The 17,656-nt window shown below is 41.6% G+C and overlaps 1 protein-coding gene across 2 annotated transcripts in view; it reads right to left on the bottom strand.

Annotated features, from left to right (window-relative positions):
• Nucleotides 1-12,084, bottom strand: part of RAD50 (RAD50 homolog, double strand break repair protein) — a 40,552-nt gene extending 28,468 nt beyond the window's left edge. For both annotated transcript variants that reach the window (XR_001412711.1, XM_014948180.1), the window contains exons 1-14: nt 11,996-12,084; nt 10,789-10,965; nt 10,300-10,383; nt 10,053-10,204; nt 9,250-9,435; nt 8,899-9,103; nt 8,308-8,436; nt 7,405-7,570; nt 6,169-6,362; nt 5,438-5,644; nt 2,913-3,095; nt 2,551-2,708; nt 1,465-1,640; nt 620-857 (exon numbers count right to left, since the gene is read on the bottom strand). Coding sequence is in view for 1 of the 2 variants with exons in the window: in XM_014948180.1 (XP_014803666.1) it covers nt 620-857; nt 1,465-1,640; nt 2,551-2,708; nt 2,913-3,095; nt 5,438-5,644; nt 6,169-6,362; nt 7,405-7,570; nt 8,308-8,436; nt 8,899-9,103; nt 9,250-9,435; nt 10,053-10,204; nt 10,300-10,383; nt 10,789-10,917 (2,207 nt within the window). In the remaining variant the exon portion in view is untranslated. The remainder of the gene's footprint in view (nt 1-619; nt 858-1,464; nt 1,641-2,550; nt 2,709-2,912; nt 3,096-5,437; nt 5,645-6,168; nt 6,363-7,404; nt 7,571-8,307; nt 8,437-8,898; nt 9,104-9,249; nt 9,436-10,052; nt 10,205-10,299; nt 10,384-10,788; nt 10,966-11,995) is intronic.
• Nucleotides 12,085-17,656: the final 5,572 nt, after the last annotated feature.

Raw genomic sequence — 17,656 nt, 5'->3', positions numbered from 1 at the left:
TTTATCAGTATCAGAGACAGAGATGCATTCCCAGATGATGGAATTGCACATGACTGAACGTTAAGGAAAGATAAATGGCATTGGGAATCCACTATAAAACCCAGAGACGCCTTTTTAGAACATCATAATTCATACAAAACTGCCAGCAACAAGAACTGCTGTTAAAGGAGATGCAAATCAAGATATTACTAAAGGGTGTTTAATACAGATTCAGTTCCCATTCTGTCTACACAACTTCCATTTCAGCATTTTTAAGAAGCATATTTAAGGTGACATTGTATGAAAACATTTCAGTAACAACAAACCCAGCCTATTTTAAATTATAATGACAAAAAACAAGGAAGGGAACCGTGCCTGTATAGTGTAAATACTCAGTAGAAAACTAAGCATATAACCACCTTTTCTGCCTCGCTCTCATGAGAAGCCTCAGAGCACCAAAATATGATAGTTTAACACTAAAGTCCAAGTGAGCAGAAAAGGTAGCAAAATATTTCTCAACGATGAGATTTCTGAATGAATTAACTAGCCTTAAAAGAAAGCTTCCTTGATGTCTACATCATTTTTAATAATCAAAAACCCAAGCGTTTGAAAGAAAACAGCTTGCGACAACATGGTTTACCTGAGGGGTTTAAGACTCATCATTTCATCACGTCTTTTCTCTTTTCTCTTAAGCTCGGTCTCTGTAGACTTCAGTTTGTCTGGAGCAAGACGCAGCTTGGACTGCAGGTCACTGATCACCTCTTGCAGTTCAGCCTCTGTTTGAAAAACCCTTTGACAAACTGGACAACACGACTGGTTCTCCTCCGTCAGTTGCGTAATGAACTGGGAGTACACCGCAGTGGCTCCAGCAAGCACAGCTGGTTGAGAAGGAAACAAAAGGCTTTATGTAAAAAAATAAACAGTGCATAAAAATCAGATATGAACTAGATACATATTTACCATAAATGAGACAAAATTATAACCCGCAAAATCATAAAAGTTGGAAAACAAAATGGCCCTAAGCGACCAGGTTGCCCTATGGCACCTCCCGAAGACCTCTTCAACCTGAAGTCTCTTTTATTAAGCCAAGCTCATCTCTCTGTAATTAACAGTGGAAGCAAGCCCTTCTTTCAGAAATTATTTTTTTCAGATAGTGCCAGGCCCTGTGAGCCAAACCCACACCAAACAGCTGGCTCTGCACGTGTCTTCACACCTGGCAGACACGGGACTCAAGCATTTCCTTCACGTTCTACACGCACAGCGAGCCAGAGCAGATATCCCTCTTATTATGAGTAAATGAAGTAACTGAAAGAATCAAAACAACTGATCTTGCTTAAGTATAAGGAAAACTTGTTCAAAACCAGCGCAGAAACTGTTGAAATTACTGAATATTACTGATTGTTTCTCCTGCACAAGCAACAGACTGTCTCCATGTCAGAGACTTACAAGCTTTAGGGAACAAAATGTAGTTATAAATGAACTTACCTCGCTGTTTTGAACTTTTTTCAATTTCATCTTGCAGTTTGTTCAGATCACTGTCAAAATCTTGGCTTCCACAAACATCAAGAATCTTTGCCTCTTGAAGGGACAACTCTGCTTCTTTTTTTTTTAGCTCATTACTGAAGTGAGTTCTATCACACTCTACTGATGCCAGTCGTTTGCTGAAACAGCAATGCATAAACTCTTTTATTAAAAAAAAAAAAAAAAAAAAGACGTTTTCAAACTGTTCAAGCAAAAAAAAAACCATGGGAAGTTAATCTGAAATTAGTATTACAGAGCTGTTCTCCAGTTCTTCTTTAACGATTTTTCAGGAAACCTATAGTGTCAATTTTTCATTAACCTAACTGCAGCACAAAGTGTTTCACTTTAATTTCCCTTTGTTTTCTAGATGCTTAATGATGAGAAACTAACTTCTAATGACAAAGGCATACAAAACTTTCTAGAATAATACAACATTCTTCCCCTACTGAAATTATTGCTTATGAGATATTATTGAACCTCTTCAGTAAGGAATGTTAGCATCCTTCTATTCATGTTCTGCACTTTTGAATTACACAATATTCTTATACTTAAAATCTTGGGGGTTTTGTTTTGGGGAAGTTTAATGTGTATCATTGCATAGCATGCTGTTACCTACTCTTTCTAACAAATTGTTTTATATAATCAAATGAAATAAGGAGCAGGTAATTGCACACGAACTGTGATACAGCCACTAACTACCCTGTGACTTATAAGAAATTTGAAGACCAGCAATTTGCCCCCCAAGCACATTCATTCAACTTGGATTAGTATAAACAATTAAGAATGTCCCAGAACAATATTTTGCTCTCTGCCTTTAGTGCTGCCTTCAACGTACTACCAATGTTGTGATTTTATTAATTAGCACAAACTATACCAGCTACACATGACAAAAATTCTTCAGGATGACTTTTTTTTTGATTTTTGCAAATACCAAAATAAACAGTAATGAATTCAAGTAACAAGTATGTTAACCATATGAAACTTTCCAACATTTCAATTCATAATTATGAAAATACTTATGGAGACATAATGAATTAAATTAATACCCACTTAAGGACAGCAAGATTACTCCTTGTCTGATTAATCTTTCTACTTTTATTATAAAGCCAGTCTTCAAGTTGGTTTTTATTTGGAAAGTATCCCAGCAGCGATGTCAGTTCCTCAGAATGTCTCGATTTCACTCTTCTAATCTGCTCTTCTTTCTCTGCCTGCAGAAATGAAGCATTTTCAGTTAATTTTTTCATATCTTCATGTTTATGTCACCCAATGCGTTCATGGGGTTAAAGGCTTCTACAAAGTCAGAGAGAAGCTTTACTTATCACTGTTGATAAACACCTGAAAAATACACAAATCTTGAAGGGACTGTATTAATTTCTTGTCCCCCTCTTATGAGATGATGATAGAAAAATTACTTTGTCTTTCTTCAGCATTTCCATCTGGGTAATTGTCATGGTGTGTAGATTCAACTGTTCCATCTCTTGATCCAGCTTCCGAAGAGCTCTGTCCAGGTTTATCTTCTCATTTTGCAGAGTTTGTACTTCCAGTTCCAGTGTTTCTATGTTGCTGTTCCTCTCAGCCTTCTCCAGCTCGTGCTCCTAAACAAAAAATAAAGGCCCACAAGACTTAATAATTACACTAATCAATAACATTCTAACTAAATGAAAGAGAAGAAAGCTCTTGAACTACCCAGCAGCAGTATCATTGGCTGGTACAGGAACAACACAAGATTTTTAAAGAATACCTGAAAAAGGACAAAGGCTGGGATTTTGGCAGGGGAAAATAAAGCAGATTCTGTTCTGAAATGTAGTACTGCCCCAAGCTGCTCATGCTTTTACCATAACCACATGATTTAGCTTCAGGAAGCTCACACATATTTAGATTGATTCTCTGTACTTTAACCCCTACTGTACATTAAATTTGGAATTATCCCAGTGAGGAGGCCACAAGAAACACTGTCAAGCATTAAATTCATATACTGCTAATAAACATAACATATTTGACTGCAAAGGCACAGCCAGCTGTTTCACTGGGACATAAAATGCATGTAACTTTATAATTCATTGGATAAAATGCTTATAACAGCTGGCCCATCTCACAGACAAGTTATATGGAAATATGTAGGCAGTGTAACAGTTTAATCCATATTTTTCAGGCCCAATAATGTAAGACTGATTAATCTTATGCTACTATAGCTGTGGCTATTACCCCATTTATAACTCACTGAGCAGGAGCAGTATATTCTATTCATACACTGTAAAAACCAAAATAGTGAATAGTCCCTGCCTTTCAGGGGCACCATCTGAGCAGACAAAGCATAAAGAAGGTATTAAAAGGGGAAAAAGCAGCAGATGGAGTAAGCATTAAGGTTTTTTTGTTTATTTTCAATGATAAAGCTGAGGGTTTAATTTTTCAATTACAGTAACTTACTGTCTTGACAATCTCTTGCTCCAGCTCCAGAATTCGGTCTGAAAACCCCTCCAGCTGCTGCAGTTCATGTTTTACATTCTTCAGCTCCACTTGTTTCTTATTCTGAATGTCTGATTTTAGGTCAATGGTTCTTTCTAATCCAGTTTTCTTGTCTCTTATTTCATCTATCTGTTTTTGTTTCATTGCTTCTTTTCGTGCAAATTCTCTCTGAAAAGAAGTCAGCAATAACATGCTCGTTTTATCATGGGAAAACAACATTTACAAACATTTCTTCACTCTACCCTGCAAATATTCACCATGTAATACAAGGTATCGAAATACTTAGATAACCAGAACTTGTCAAAAAATTTCTGCTGAAATGCTTTGATAGGAAAATGCATCATATGGGTAGTGTTCTGGGAGAGCAACTCCATTTTGAAGGTGACTTCAACAAAAAGTTGTTTATTTTCTAACCAGTTGCCCACTGTAATTCTTCCTCAGGTTTGTTAACTTGTCAGAGATCCACCGAAAAACCATCTGTTCAATAGCTTTGGCAATTCAGAGCCCTTTATCACCACTCTTACTTCCAAGGAAAGATTCATGCAACTCATTATAAAGAATTCTAGAAGAAAAAAATGGCTTCAGTTTCCTCCTCCCAACATTCTTCCTCCCAGTGCCATGAAGACACATATGGACCAATAACACACTAATAACCAATACTAACCGCACCACTAAAACAACAAAATTCATACCATTAAATTATTTGCAGTTTCTGCGTCTCTTTTCTGTCTCTCCTTCAACAATGTGTGAAAACTGCTGATGTGCCTTTCATCAAAAGGTGCTCGTCCAAAACCCTCTAATTCCAGCTGTGCTGCCAAAGACTGAATTAACGAGTCCCTCATTGAGATGTGCTCCTGGTGACGATCCGCTTGCATTTGAAGACGACCTTCACGAAAAGAAAATGTGACACAAACCCTCAAAAACTGAGGCAGAAGATACATCTGGGATTCAAAGACAGTTGCAACAATTTTCTTAAAGTCTTTGAAACCAAAGTATTTCAAAAAAATGCAAAAAGCTCCAGAATAAAAACAAGCTTTAGCTTGAGAGATTGCTATTTCAGGTTACTACATTTTTATTAATTAAATAAATCAAGAATTTAAAGGGAAGCCTTTAAAACACTAAAAATTTTATTCTTATAAACAAAGCAAACCCAAACATATTTTATGCAGGCATATATTCTGTGTCTCAACTCCTACAGCTTTACTGGAATTCCCATAGTCCATCTAAGAGGGAATACACAATATATGAAAGAATATTATGCTAAAGCCCAAGCCCTAGGCCTGACTAGTCTCCTGCCCCCACCTGAGACACTGAATCATAGAATCATAGGTAGAATCACAGAATGGTTTGGGTTGGAAAGGACCTTAAAGATCATCTAGTTCCAACCCCCCTGCCATGGGCAGGGACACCTTCCACCAGACCAGGTTTCTCAAAACCCCGTCCTATTAATTTTTCAATTACAGTAACTTACTGTCTTGACAATCTCTTGCTCCAGCTCCAGAATTCGGTCTGAAAACCCCTCCAGCTGCTGCAGTTCATGTTTTACATTCTTCAGCTCCACTTGTTTCTTATTCTGAATGTCTGATTTTAGGTCAATGGTTCTTTCTAATCCAGTTTTCTTGTCTCTTATTTCATCTATCTGTTTTTGTTTCATTGCTTCTTTTCGTGCAAATTCTCTCTGAAAAGAAGTCAGCAATAACATGCTCGTTTTATCATGGGAAAACAACATTTACAAACATTTCTTCACTCTACCCTGCAAATATTCACCATGTAATACAAGGTATCGAAATACTTAGATAACCAGAACTTGTCAAAAAATTTCTGCTGAAATGCTTTGATAGGAAAATGCATCATATGGGTAGTGTTCTGGGAGAGCAACTCCATTTTGAAGGTGACTTCAACAAAAAGTTGTTTATTTTCTAACCAGTTGCCCACTGTAATTCTTCCTCAGGTTTGTTAACTTGTCAGAGATCCACCGAAAAACCATCTGTTCAATAGCTTTGGCAATTCAGAGCCCTTTATCACCACTCTTACTTCCAAGGAAAGATTCATGCAACTCATTATAAAGAATTCTAGAAGAAAAAAATGGCTTCAGTTTCCTCCTCCCAACATTCTTCCTCCCAGTGCCATGAAGACACATATGGACCAATAACACACTAATAACCAATACTAACCGCACCACTAAAACAACAAAATTCATACCATTAAATTATTTGCAGTTTCTGCGTCTCTTTTCTGTCTCTCCTTCAACAATGTGTGAAAACTGCTGATGTGCCTTTCATCAAAAGGTGCTCGTCCAAAACCCTCTAATTCCAGCTGTGCTGCCAAAGACTGAATTAACGAGTCCCTCATTGAGATGTGCTCCTGGTGACGATCCGCTTGCATTTGAAGACGACCTTCACGAAAAGAAAATGTGACACAAACCCTCAAAAACTGAGGCAGAAGATACATCCGGGATTCAAAGACAGTTGCAACAATTTTCTTAAAGTCTTTGAAACCAAAGTATTTCAAAAAAATGCAAAAAGCTCCAGAATAAAAACAAGCTTTAGCTTGAGAGATTGCTATTTCAGGTTACTACATTTTTATTAATTAAATAAATCAAGAATTTAAAGGGAAGCCTTTAAAACACTAAAAATTTTATTCTTATAAACAAAGCAAACCCAAACATATTTTATGCAGGCATATATTCTGTGTCTCAACTCCTACAGCTTTACTGGAATTCCCATAGTCCATCTAAGAGGGAATACACAATATATGAAAGAATATTATGCTAAAGCCCAAGCCCTAGGCCTGACTAGTCTCCTGCCCCCACCTGAGACACTGAATCATAGAATCATAGGTAGAATCACAGAATGGTTTGGGTTGGAAAGGACCTTAAAGATCATCTAGTTCCAACCCCCCTGCCATGGGCAGGGACACCTTCCACCAGACCAGGTTTCTCAAAACCCCGTCCTACCTGGCCTTGAACATCTTCAGGGATGGGGCATCTACAGCTTCTCTGGGCATGCTGACCATTCAGCTTTCACCTTTTTCTTGGTTAAAACACACTTACACAATCACATCTTCATCTAAAGAAAGTACCAGCTCCGACAGTGAAAGCAACTGTGTTGTAAACTGCTGGGCTGACGTTGCTCTGTGCCACCATAACTCATCCATTTCAGGTATTTGTACAAAGAACAGTCAATTTAAGGACAAGGGTACTACATGTTGTAGTTACACCTCAAACCAACAAGTGCCCATTAGAAACTTCAGGAGAAGAACACCAAGACCTGTCCACCTGTGAGATTCTCACACCATAATGTGCAGCTGGGCTCAAACTCATACACAGTTTAGGGGGTTTGTCCAGTTCAAATTCCTTCAAATCTTACCAGTAGTTCCATTTCAGACCTTAATTAAATTAAAAAATAAATACAAAGTTATAGATGAAGTCTAAAATACCTCGTTCAATAAGTAGTTCTGATTTCTCACTGTTAAATCTCTGGCATTCTTTAGTGGCTCTATCAAAGTCACGCTTACAGTCCAACAATCTCTTCTCCTTCTCCTTCACTGTTTTCTGGTGGTTCTGGTATCTATCTATTAGTTGTTCATCTGGTCCTTGAAAAACCTGTATGCCAAAGACAATACAGAATCAAGTTAGCTTTTTAACTAGATTTACAAGCCAATCAGCGAAGTTTTTTTTTTAAAAAAAAAAGTATAGTTTTCACCATAACAGAATTCAAGAATAAAAACCTCCCATACAGAATTTCTATACTAAGGCATATACTGAGAAAAATTAAATATGTTACAAGCAAAACTGGAAACTGGAATATCTATTTTTCTTAGGCTGATAAAACAAATGAATTTAAATTTTTACCACTATTTGCATTTGTCAAAATAGTTTTCAACGCTTTGGCAGAGTCACAACAGAAGACTGACAATTACTTCTTGTTGTAAGAGAAAGAAATTTAAAAATCTTCAGGGAGATGAACAATATTAACATCAGGAGACATCCCAGTAGGTCTGACAAGTGCTACTATCATCAACATATTGTGAGACAGGTAGGTATTTCCAAGTTACACATGACAGGGCATTGTTAGAGTAATTGTCACTTTTATGAAAACTTTTGTCAGGTTTGCCTTCCTGGCAAGCTAGTCTATGGTGAAGAGTTACAAAAAGCAATTTAACCCAAATTACACAGAAACTAATACAGCTTTATTAAACCATATTTGCAATATCTGATAACATTAAGTGAGCTATGAAAACGCTCTTCACCAACACCCAATGCATAATAAAATATATACTTAGTTCCCTGGGGAGCCAAACAGCATAAAGAATTTAAAAGGTGTGGAATTTAAAGGTGACCTTTTCCATCTTCTGTTGCAAATCTTGATTGTCTTTCTCCATCTGCTTCTTCCTGCTCTCCAGGGCTTTTACATCGTTGTCCAGCCTCATGACTTTCATGAGATTCTGCTCTACTGCCGCCAGAGAAGTCTGCAAAGGAAAGAATGCTGCAAGTAAAATATCTCACCAGCTTATCAATGCCATAATCAATTGTTCTTTACAATATAGTCAGTCTCAGTGTAGAATTTTCAGATTTATAAAGCATTTTTTTAAAAATAGGCAGTGGTAAATTTTAGTTTATTTTTAATTTTAGTTACAGTTTATAATAGTTTTAGTTACCAGCTAAATTTGAGAAAGATTTTAAATTAAGTTATAGAAATCAATGCTGCTACAAGAATTTAACGAACTACATTCCTAAACCTCCACTGAGTGTTTCCAGACCAGACCAGCACCTGCCAGGTTTGTTGGGGAACACTTGGTTCTGCTTCAGAGCAGAGGACTAAATGACACAAGTAAAAGAAGATTTTAATCAAGAAATTCGTCCAGATTCCCCATTTCTCTGTGTTCTTTAGTACATATGTATTGTCTTAATGTAATTGTCACACAAATTACCTTTAGAGGATCAAGTTGATTCTCGATGGATTTTACATTGTCCTTAGAAGCAGCCAGTTGAGCCTCTCTATTGCTGAGATGATCCTGGATTTCCTGTGCTTTTTCTTTATTCTGTTTTAGATATTTCAATTCTGCCTGACACTCTTTCACCTTCGAGCTTTGTTTCAGTCGTACCTGACGGAGAGTTTCGAGTGCTTTAATATACCTTTAAAAAAGACGAAATTTCAGATCCTACTGGCAATAGAGCAATAGATGCACAAAATGTACCTTAGACATTTTCATTAACACCCACATTACTAAAGAAAACATTTTCTTACTTAGTTTTTATTTAGTTATAGTAAAGAGAAAAACCTTGTTGCTGAAAAGATCTCATCAAATTTCTGTTTCAGGGCTTTCCCTTCACTTAACGGCCAGTTGGATTCTTCTTGGTGGCAGAAAATGACGTTGTTAATCACGGATTTGGAAACACCAAGGGCGCTGATCATCTCTCGATCGATTTCTGCGCACTTGGAACTCAGGCTGACCTTCTCGCCATGCCTACATAACACAGATAAAGAAAATCCACAAAGAACTTACTGGCAAGTTCTTTTGAAAGAAGCAAACTGCATTTTTAACAGTATAATTTCATTATAACTCCAAATTCAAAAACCAGACGAGCAACAGTTTTTAAGCATATAATTACCACGTTCAACACATGCATTTAACGCTGTCAGTACTTGTACTATTACACTTTTTGAAACTCTGCAGGACCACCAGAGGGAGCAAAAACCCATCCTGAATGAAGTGAACACACTCCTTAAATAGTGGAGATCAGAGTTAAAGACAGGCCAACAGTGAACCGAAACCGAAAACGGTGCTAAAGGAAGTAAAGCCTACATCCTCCACACAATGCTGCTTTCAAACTGCATCATTATTAATACAATTTTCAAATAAATGCAAGTTAATAGATAAAAATAATTCTTAAAGTAGTGGCTATCAAATATAGGATTTTTGAATCAACTCATAGATTAAAGCTATATAATTTCATCACTTTATCCAAGAGCACTGGTAGCTAGAACAAGGAATACATAACGAAGTCCTGTCTTATACATAAAAACATACAAAACCTAAATCGATCTTTGTGACAAAGTAGGAAAAAACACTGGACGACTTACTTTGTTCTAGTAATGACACCTTCGAGTGTTTTAAATTCTGTTTTCTTGCCTTTCTGGGTGCAGACCATGGACCGCTGGACGGCTACGAGCTCTCCGTTTACATCCCGGAACTGCAATCGAATCTGAGCTCTAACATCTGTTTCATTGGCAACCTTTAGTAGAAACAAAGAAAAACCAAATAAGGGAAATTCTTCTCAACATCCAAATGAAGTAAACACACATTAAATCTAGTCACTATGACTTTTACCTTTGGATCGTGAACAAACGAGTTTCCTTTGGTTCCAGGAGGAAAATCTCCAGTGGATATGTATTTAAGACATTCAATGATAGTCTAAGAAAACAGAAATAAGTATAACTTTATAATGGCAATTTAGAGGAAACAAGATGGACTACAGGCAAAACCACTGTTAACAGCCCAAATATTTAAATGAGATAAATACGTAGGGAGAGAGAAATAAGAAATAATGTTTTATTTTTTGAATATAATGTGAATATAGTACTTTGCAACATCAGTTTTGATCAGAATCTGGACCAATTTCCCAGGGAAAAATATCAATCAGTGGTCTGCAAAATCCAGATGTGAAAGCAAATCTCTACTAATGCTAAATGCCATATTTACAGTAAACAGCAAGATTTTTGCGATATTATTAATACCTTTCTGTAGAGATAATTTTTCATATTTTGAGACCTTTCAGAGCTATTTACAGTTCCAAACCAAACACATAGTAAGCCTTACCGTTTTTCCTGCACCATTTGGTCCCACCAAAATAGTTAATGGACTAAAAAAAGTGATAATTTGCTTGTCTTTATCCTCTATCCCAAAACTCCTCACTCCGAGGATACTCATTTTCTCAATCTTTGACATTTCTGCAGAACTTCTCTTCCAAAGTCAGAAGCACGAACGTGATAAACCCTGTAAAAAATAAAGCTTCATGAAAAAAAAAATCTAGAAGGCAAAAATCACAGCATATCACTGAAAGCTGACAACACACCTATACAAGCACCAGGTATTATGAACATCTTAAAAAACACAGTTAAGGCTCTTCAGTTGTGGCTCAAGGTACAGAACATAGACAGGCAAAACTCTCATTTGTTTTATACTGAGAAGCTAACCAACTCCATGTTCAGAGAACTGCCACACCATTTATCTTTACATCAAAACAATGGCCAAAAATAAGCCTCGAAGGGTGTGAGAAAGGCGCTTCATTCCACCTCACAGAAACCCACACGGGCACTTTCAGAAAGCCCCAATCACAACGGAGGCCCCAGTATTCCCCCTCCCCTTTAAAAATCCACTGTGGTACCGCAATACTTTAAATCAGCTCCGCTCCTGCCCCTGTTTCTCACAGGATTGTCCCCCAGTTCGTAGGGGACGCCCAGCATCGCCCTTGTCACCGCATGAGGGGGAAGGAAAAAGGCCCCAGGGGCGGGCAGGGCCCCGGGGCTGAGGTAAACTGAGGGAAACAACTCCTACCCCAAGGCCCGTCATCGCCCCACGGTAAAGATGTACATTTCAAATGCACGTGTATGTGTATTTCAGGTGTGTTTCATCTCGCCGAAAGGCCTCAGGGCCCTCCCCGTCTCCCTCTGCCCCCCCCCCTGCCCAGGCGCCTCAGGGGAGGCCCGGCGGGGCTCGGCCTTGCCCGGCCACCGCTGCGGTCGGAGGGAAGCCGGCGGTCGGAGGGAGACCGGCAGCGAGGAACCGGGCGGGAAAGGGCATTTCCTGCAGAAACCCCGCCGCCGGGGCAGAGGTGGGCAGCTGGGGCTTTCCCGCCCGGGAGCCCCGCGCTGCAGCGGGGGTGGACATTTTCCAGGGAGAGGCGAATGGCGGCGGCACCGCCGCAGCGGAGGAGGAGGCGGCCGCGGCCCTTCCCCTTCGCCCTCCACCGATGTTCCCTCCCCGAGCACCGCCACCAACCTCCCCACTCCCCCGGCCCAGTCACCTCCGCTCGCCGCTGACCGTCCCGCGCAACCCGGCAGCCACCGCGGCTGCTGCCACGCCCCCGGCAATGGCGGGCCCCGCCCGGTACCGCCACCGCCCCCGGTACCGCCACCGCCCCCGGTACCGCCACCGCCCCCGGTACCGCCACCGCCCCCGGTACCGCCACCGCCGAACCCGCCCGCCCGCAGCCGCCGAGAGGCCTTGGGCGAACCGCGCGCTTCCCCTTGGTCCCCGGCCCGCCCTTCATCCCCAGGCCGTGTGGGGGCGGGCGGGAAGTGGGCCACCATGAGGAGACCCTGCTCCAGCTCTTCCCCCCGGCCCTTCGCATCCCCATGGCCCTTCTCATCATGTCCCATCTCCTCTCCTCATCCCCACGGCCCCCCTGATCGTCCCTCAGCCCCTCTGATCATCCACCAACCCCTTTGATCATCCCTCAGCCCCTCTGGTCATCCCCCATCTCATCTCTTCATCTCCTCAGCCCCTCTGATGACCCCCCCAAGCCCTCTGATCATCCCCATGGCCACTCTCCCCATCTCCTTTGCCCCTCTCCTCATCCCATGGCCCTTCTGATCATCCCCCAGCTCCTCTGGTCATCCCGCATGGACCCTCTCCCCATCCCCATGGCCCCTCTGATCATCCCCCAGCCCACTCCTCATCCCTGGGACCCCTCTCCCTGTCCCCCCAGCCCCTCTCCTCATCCCCATGGCCCCTCCGATCATGCCCCCAGCCCTTCTCATCCCCATGGCCCATCTCCTCATCTCCATGGCCCCTTTCATCCCCCCATCCCCTCTCCTCATCCCTGTGGTCCCTCTCATTCCCCGAGTCCCTCTCCCCATCCCCATGGGCCATCTCCTCGTCCCCAACCTCTCCTGCCTGCCCCAGTGGCACCCAGTGATTTTTCCCCCTGGCTGAGGAGCCATTAGCACTTTTATTAAAAACACTTTTAAAAATTGCAAAACAATGCTTTCAGAGGGTTTTTCATACTGTTACCAGGCTGGTGCCCCAGCTCAGTGCCCCTGCAGAGCTGGCAGGGTGGCTATGGTGGTGGAAGACTCCAGCCCTCACCCCCAGAGCCGACAGCTCTCCTGCTGGAAGACAAATGGCCTGGCCCCCATCCTCAGGAGGCAGCGGATCATTCCACGACAAGCCCCCATTTTCCAGCAGACTGAGTGATGAACGGACCTGGGGTAATTCAGTTGCGGGGAGCGGGAGGCTGGACTGCCCAGCCCCGCTTTTTAAGGCAACTCTGCGGATCCCTGCAGCAATCTGTCTCGGTGCTGCTGGCTCAGAAACCACATTTCCGAGGCTGGCTCCGGTGCCCGCTCGTTCTGCCTGTTACACGCTGTCGAACCGGAGCCTGCACAGCATCAACCGCCGGCGTGCAAAAGGGTGGCACGGCATCACCAAAAGCTGCCACCACTGCCCGGCCAGCTGTGGTGATGCCAGTCCCAGTGGCGAGCGGCGTCTGCTCGAGTATTTCCAGCGCGAAGCCCTCGGGGCTGTGGGTGAGCTGCGGTTCACCGTGACGCTGCCGACGCTGTAAGTGCGATGCATCCCTCTCTCGAGGCGAGAGATGAGAGTCAGGAAATGGTTTGTGAGCCTGAGCTATTATGTGATCTGGTAATTCACCTTCCTTAGTAGAAAATCTAGAACACAAACGGCAGAAATTCCACAACGGTCTCTTTGTGCTCGGTGCAGGAAGAGGATAAAGGGTAGTCATACAATTTGATTGTAGGATTGCTCTGTTTAGATTTAATTTGGGGGAATTTTCCTTCAAATCCATACGAAAAATAGGGGGAAAAAAAGACTAAACTAAGTGGTATGAGATATTTCTGAAGTTAACACATTAGCAGGGCTCAAACTAGGGTTGGGTATATGGAGAAGCGCTGTTAGATGAGACATGTGAGGACCCTGCACCACATCCTCCCAAGGAGAGCAGCTTCTCTAGCAGATCCCTATTTTAGAAATTTAATACAACTCATTGCGGTCATTCAAATACCATTTTGATGCACCAGATATGAAACCCAGGCAGGTCACCTCTCATTCGGTGGAAATGTTTTACTCGATGGCATATAGGATTCTTTTCCACGTTTTACATACGCCTACAAAAGTGGTTGGAAATAGAGTATAAGCCATTTGTAAAGAAAGAGTATGACCTTCATGTCCAATCCTGCTTTTTATTTGCGCTTCATGTTCTAAAAATCTGTCTTGTGGATGGACAGTTGTCAAATGTACAAAGGTGAACTTTGTTGGACTTACCGAAATATGAAAATAAATTGTGGTAGCTTTTCACAGTAAATGCAAACAGCTTCTGTTGTTCCGCAGACGGCTCAGTGGCAGCCAAGCAAAGCAACTTCTTGCTTCTGGGTGAGTGACTTCAGCAATTTCTGGAAAGAAAAAAAAATAATCTGGAAAGAAACCCAAAGAAAAACCTGTTTTTCCTGAATAAATTAGGAATTTATCCTTAATTAAATTAGGAATTAATCCTATATGCATCTGAAAATAATGTAGCCAAAATTCCCAGCAGTTTTTGCTGCAAGAGCTGCTGTTCCTGTCAGTGTTCACTAGGATGAGGAAGCAGAAGTTCAAATCACTTTAAAATATGTAAGTTATTCCTTACTCTGCAGAACAGAGGAAAGGGGAAATCGTCACTTTCTCTCCCATACAAAAATCTTCAGCTGCTTCTGGTTAAGTTGTCAACCATCATCTGTCCATTTCTGTGTACCCGTAAAAACTCTAAACATTGCTGATTTTCTGATATTTATGATCTTAGAACAGTTTGTTAAATACTTTCCACATTCCAGTCTGTCCTGGGAAAGAATCTGAGGAAAAATCCCGGACATTAGGGAAGTCTGAAAGTCTAAGGCAGATCTGGAGTTTTGCAACTGACCTTTATTTACATAATGAGAAAGTCGATCTCTCCCAATTTTAGAGCACCAAATACTGTCATTACTAATGATACACGTGCACAAAGCTCATTAAGAAGTCACCTAATGGAGCAGTAGAAGGATAACACAGTGTGTCAAGGGCTGTGTATCATCATATCTAGAAGATGTGATCTCTGGACTACAGCTAGTGCCGTTGGGCACCCTTCAATCAGAGGTTACTCAACACTTTGTAGACTTTTTGGGGTCTACAGAGAGGTTGGAAAGGTGTCCCCAGGGTTTTGAGGCAGTTTTGGGGACTGCAGGAAGGTTCCGGGTGATTGAGAGTAGGAAAAAGGCTCTCTCCCTTTGGCTGCTCATTTCTTTCTAGGGCCCACGGGTTGCTTCTGCCCCCTTCTACCAGTCTTCTCCCACTTCCATCGCAAGAAGCAGCTCTTCCTCTTTGCTCCACAGCCCCTGTCCATCTTCCAGTTAGGAAGAAAGTCAAACCAGAACAACAACAACAAAAAAACCCAAACAAAAACAGAGAACTGCCCTTTCCTCCCTTCCCTGGGACTGTCTTATGTTACTCCTGATGACCAGGAGTCCCTCCAAGACTACCTGCAGAGACAGGCTGTGGCTGCAGATGCCATGAACATCCTCACTTCTGCCCAACAGCCCCTGTCCAGGTGGGAACCATCTCAAGTTCACCTACACCTAACCTGGGCCAGCTGCTATGCTTTCAGCCAACTCCAAAACTGATTAATAACTTTAGCAGCACCTTTTAGTGCTTTCTGTGCTTCCTCGATGAAGGGAACTGTCTTGTATCAGGTCAAGATCATGGTTAAGTAACAGGGCAAACTTTGGAAAACAGCCCTTGGTACTCAACCTCAGCATCATCTGTAATTAAAACTAGTAACACATACATGATAGATGAAGTGAGCCCGGACATTGGCAGGCAGTAGGTGGGTTTTTTTGGCTAACAATTCAGGCTTTCTCTATGGTCATAGCATGGTGATAATCCTGCTTTTTATGAGTGAGAAGAAGGTTCACAAAATGTGAGCTATGGACACTACAGATCCTGAGACAGGAAGAGGTTAACATTCACTGAGGAATTAATTGCACAGCAGGCTGGAAGAACATTACCAAAGTCATACACATCTTTCAGAAGCAAATACAACTCCTCTAGATGGAAGATACTGGATTATACTCCATTTGTGTGTGGTCTCCTGCCCCATAGCTACATCCTTATGGCTGAGTTGCTCAGGATGACAACGCCATCCATCTCTGTTGTTGCTGCATTCTCTATGGCAACAATTTTCCACATTGCTTCTGAATGATGCACAGACCAAGTCCTGACTCTACAACCAGTCTGTCCCCTGGAATATTCTCAAAAAAGTCACTGATTAGGAGACGTAGTTACTAGTGGTGTTTCTGGTAAGAGTTTTCTGTCTCACACACACTATTTTCCCGCCAACATGAAATATATTCTTCTAAATTGGCATTTGCCTTGCTGTGGGATGATTTACTGGGAATGATTTCTTCACTTGTGATCTGTCTCCTTTGACACTCAATCACAGTTATCAGCCTTTCAGAGAATGAATCTGTGAATGTGAAAGTATGAAAGAATGACAGGCTGAGGAGCAGAAGGGACTACTTGAGTCACTGTTTCCAGTCTCCTGCAATGTGTATTATCATGTAATGCCCTCTAGAAATCTGTCTGTGCTCCTTTATAAAACTGGTTGGACCAGTAGGTAGAAGAACAACGAGCAGTTACAAACTTTCATATTTCCAGCCTAAATGTCTAGTGGCTGGAATCTTCCCCATTTGAATCTGTCTGAACATTGTCCTGTATCTGAGCTACCTTCTTCCTGCTCTTGTCTCCCAATCAGTTTATAGACAGCCTTCCTTTTTCTAGATAATCAAGCCAAGCTCTTCCACTCACCAAGTTCTTTGCTCAACTGGTCAATAAAGTTCAAAGTTCTTTGGTCAACAACGTTGTTAATGACAGTAGGACAGAGACCACACCTTGAGGCCATTCATTAGTTACCTACTTCAGCCTAATAACTTTTGTTCCCAACGCAACTGTTAATGTAGCCCAGCAAACTGTTAATCTGCCTTAATACTTTCCCATCTTCTCCAGATTAACCAATAAAGCTACCTTCTTCCTGCTCTTGTCTCCCAATCAGTTTATAGACAGCCTTCCTTTTTCTAGATAATCAAGCCAAGCTCTTCCACTCACCAAGTTCTTTGCTCAACTGGTCAATAAAGTTCAAAGTTCTTTGGTCAACAACGTTGTTAATGACAGTAGGACAGAGACCACACCTTGAGGCCATTCATTAGTTACCTACTTCAGCCTAATAACTTTCGTTCCCAACGCAACTGTTGACGTAGCCCAGCAAACTGTTCATCTGCCTTAATACTTTCACATCTTCTCCAGATTAACCAATACGTTATCATTTGATACAGCGCTTTACTAAACCCCAGCTGCCTAGGATCATTGTCTTCTTATGGTATGAAGTTTCTTATCAAACAAGATTATCTCTGGCATGATCCATCTTCAGCAATCAATGTTATGTTTTGTTTTATTCCACCCTTTACTTCTATGCTTTAACATCTGTTTCTTTCCAACCTTGTTCTAAAGGCCAATGACACATCAGAAAGACCAACCTTCACTAATCCAAGTTGCTTTTAATGTGTAACAATTCACCGCTTTATAGAAAATTGGGGGAATGTAGATTTTATCATCCTCTGGTTTGAAAACTCAGTTCAGGTCCAAGCCAGGTCTGGAGGAACCC

This window comes from Calidris pugnax, unplaced genomic scaffold (genome assembly GCF_001431845.1).
Source record: "Calidris pugnax isolate Ruff unplaced genomic scaffold, ASM143184v1 scaffold27, whole genome shotgun sequence".
NCBI classification, from domain to species: Eukaryota; Metazoa; Chordata; class Aves; order Charadriiformes; family Scolopacidae; genus Calidris; species Calidris pugnax.
The sequence above is the reverse complement of the archived record's forward strand: the minus strand, read 5'-3'. Positions and strand labels throughout refer to the sequence as shown.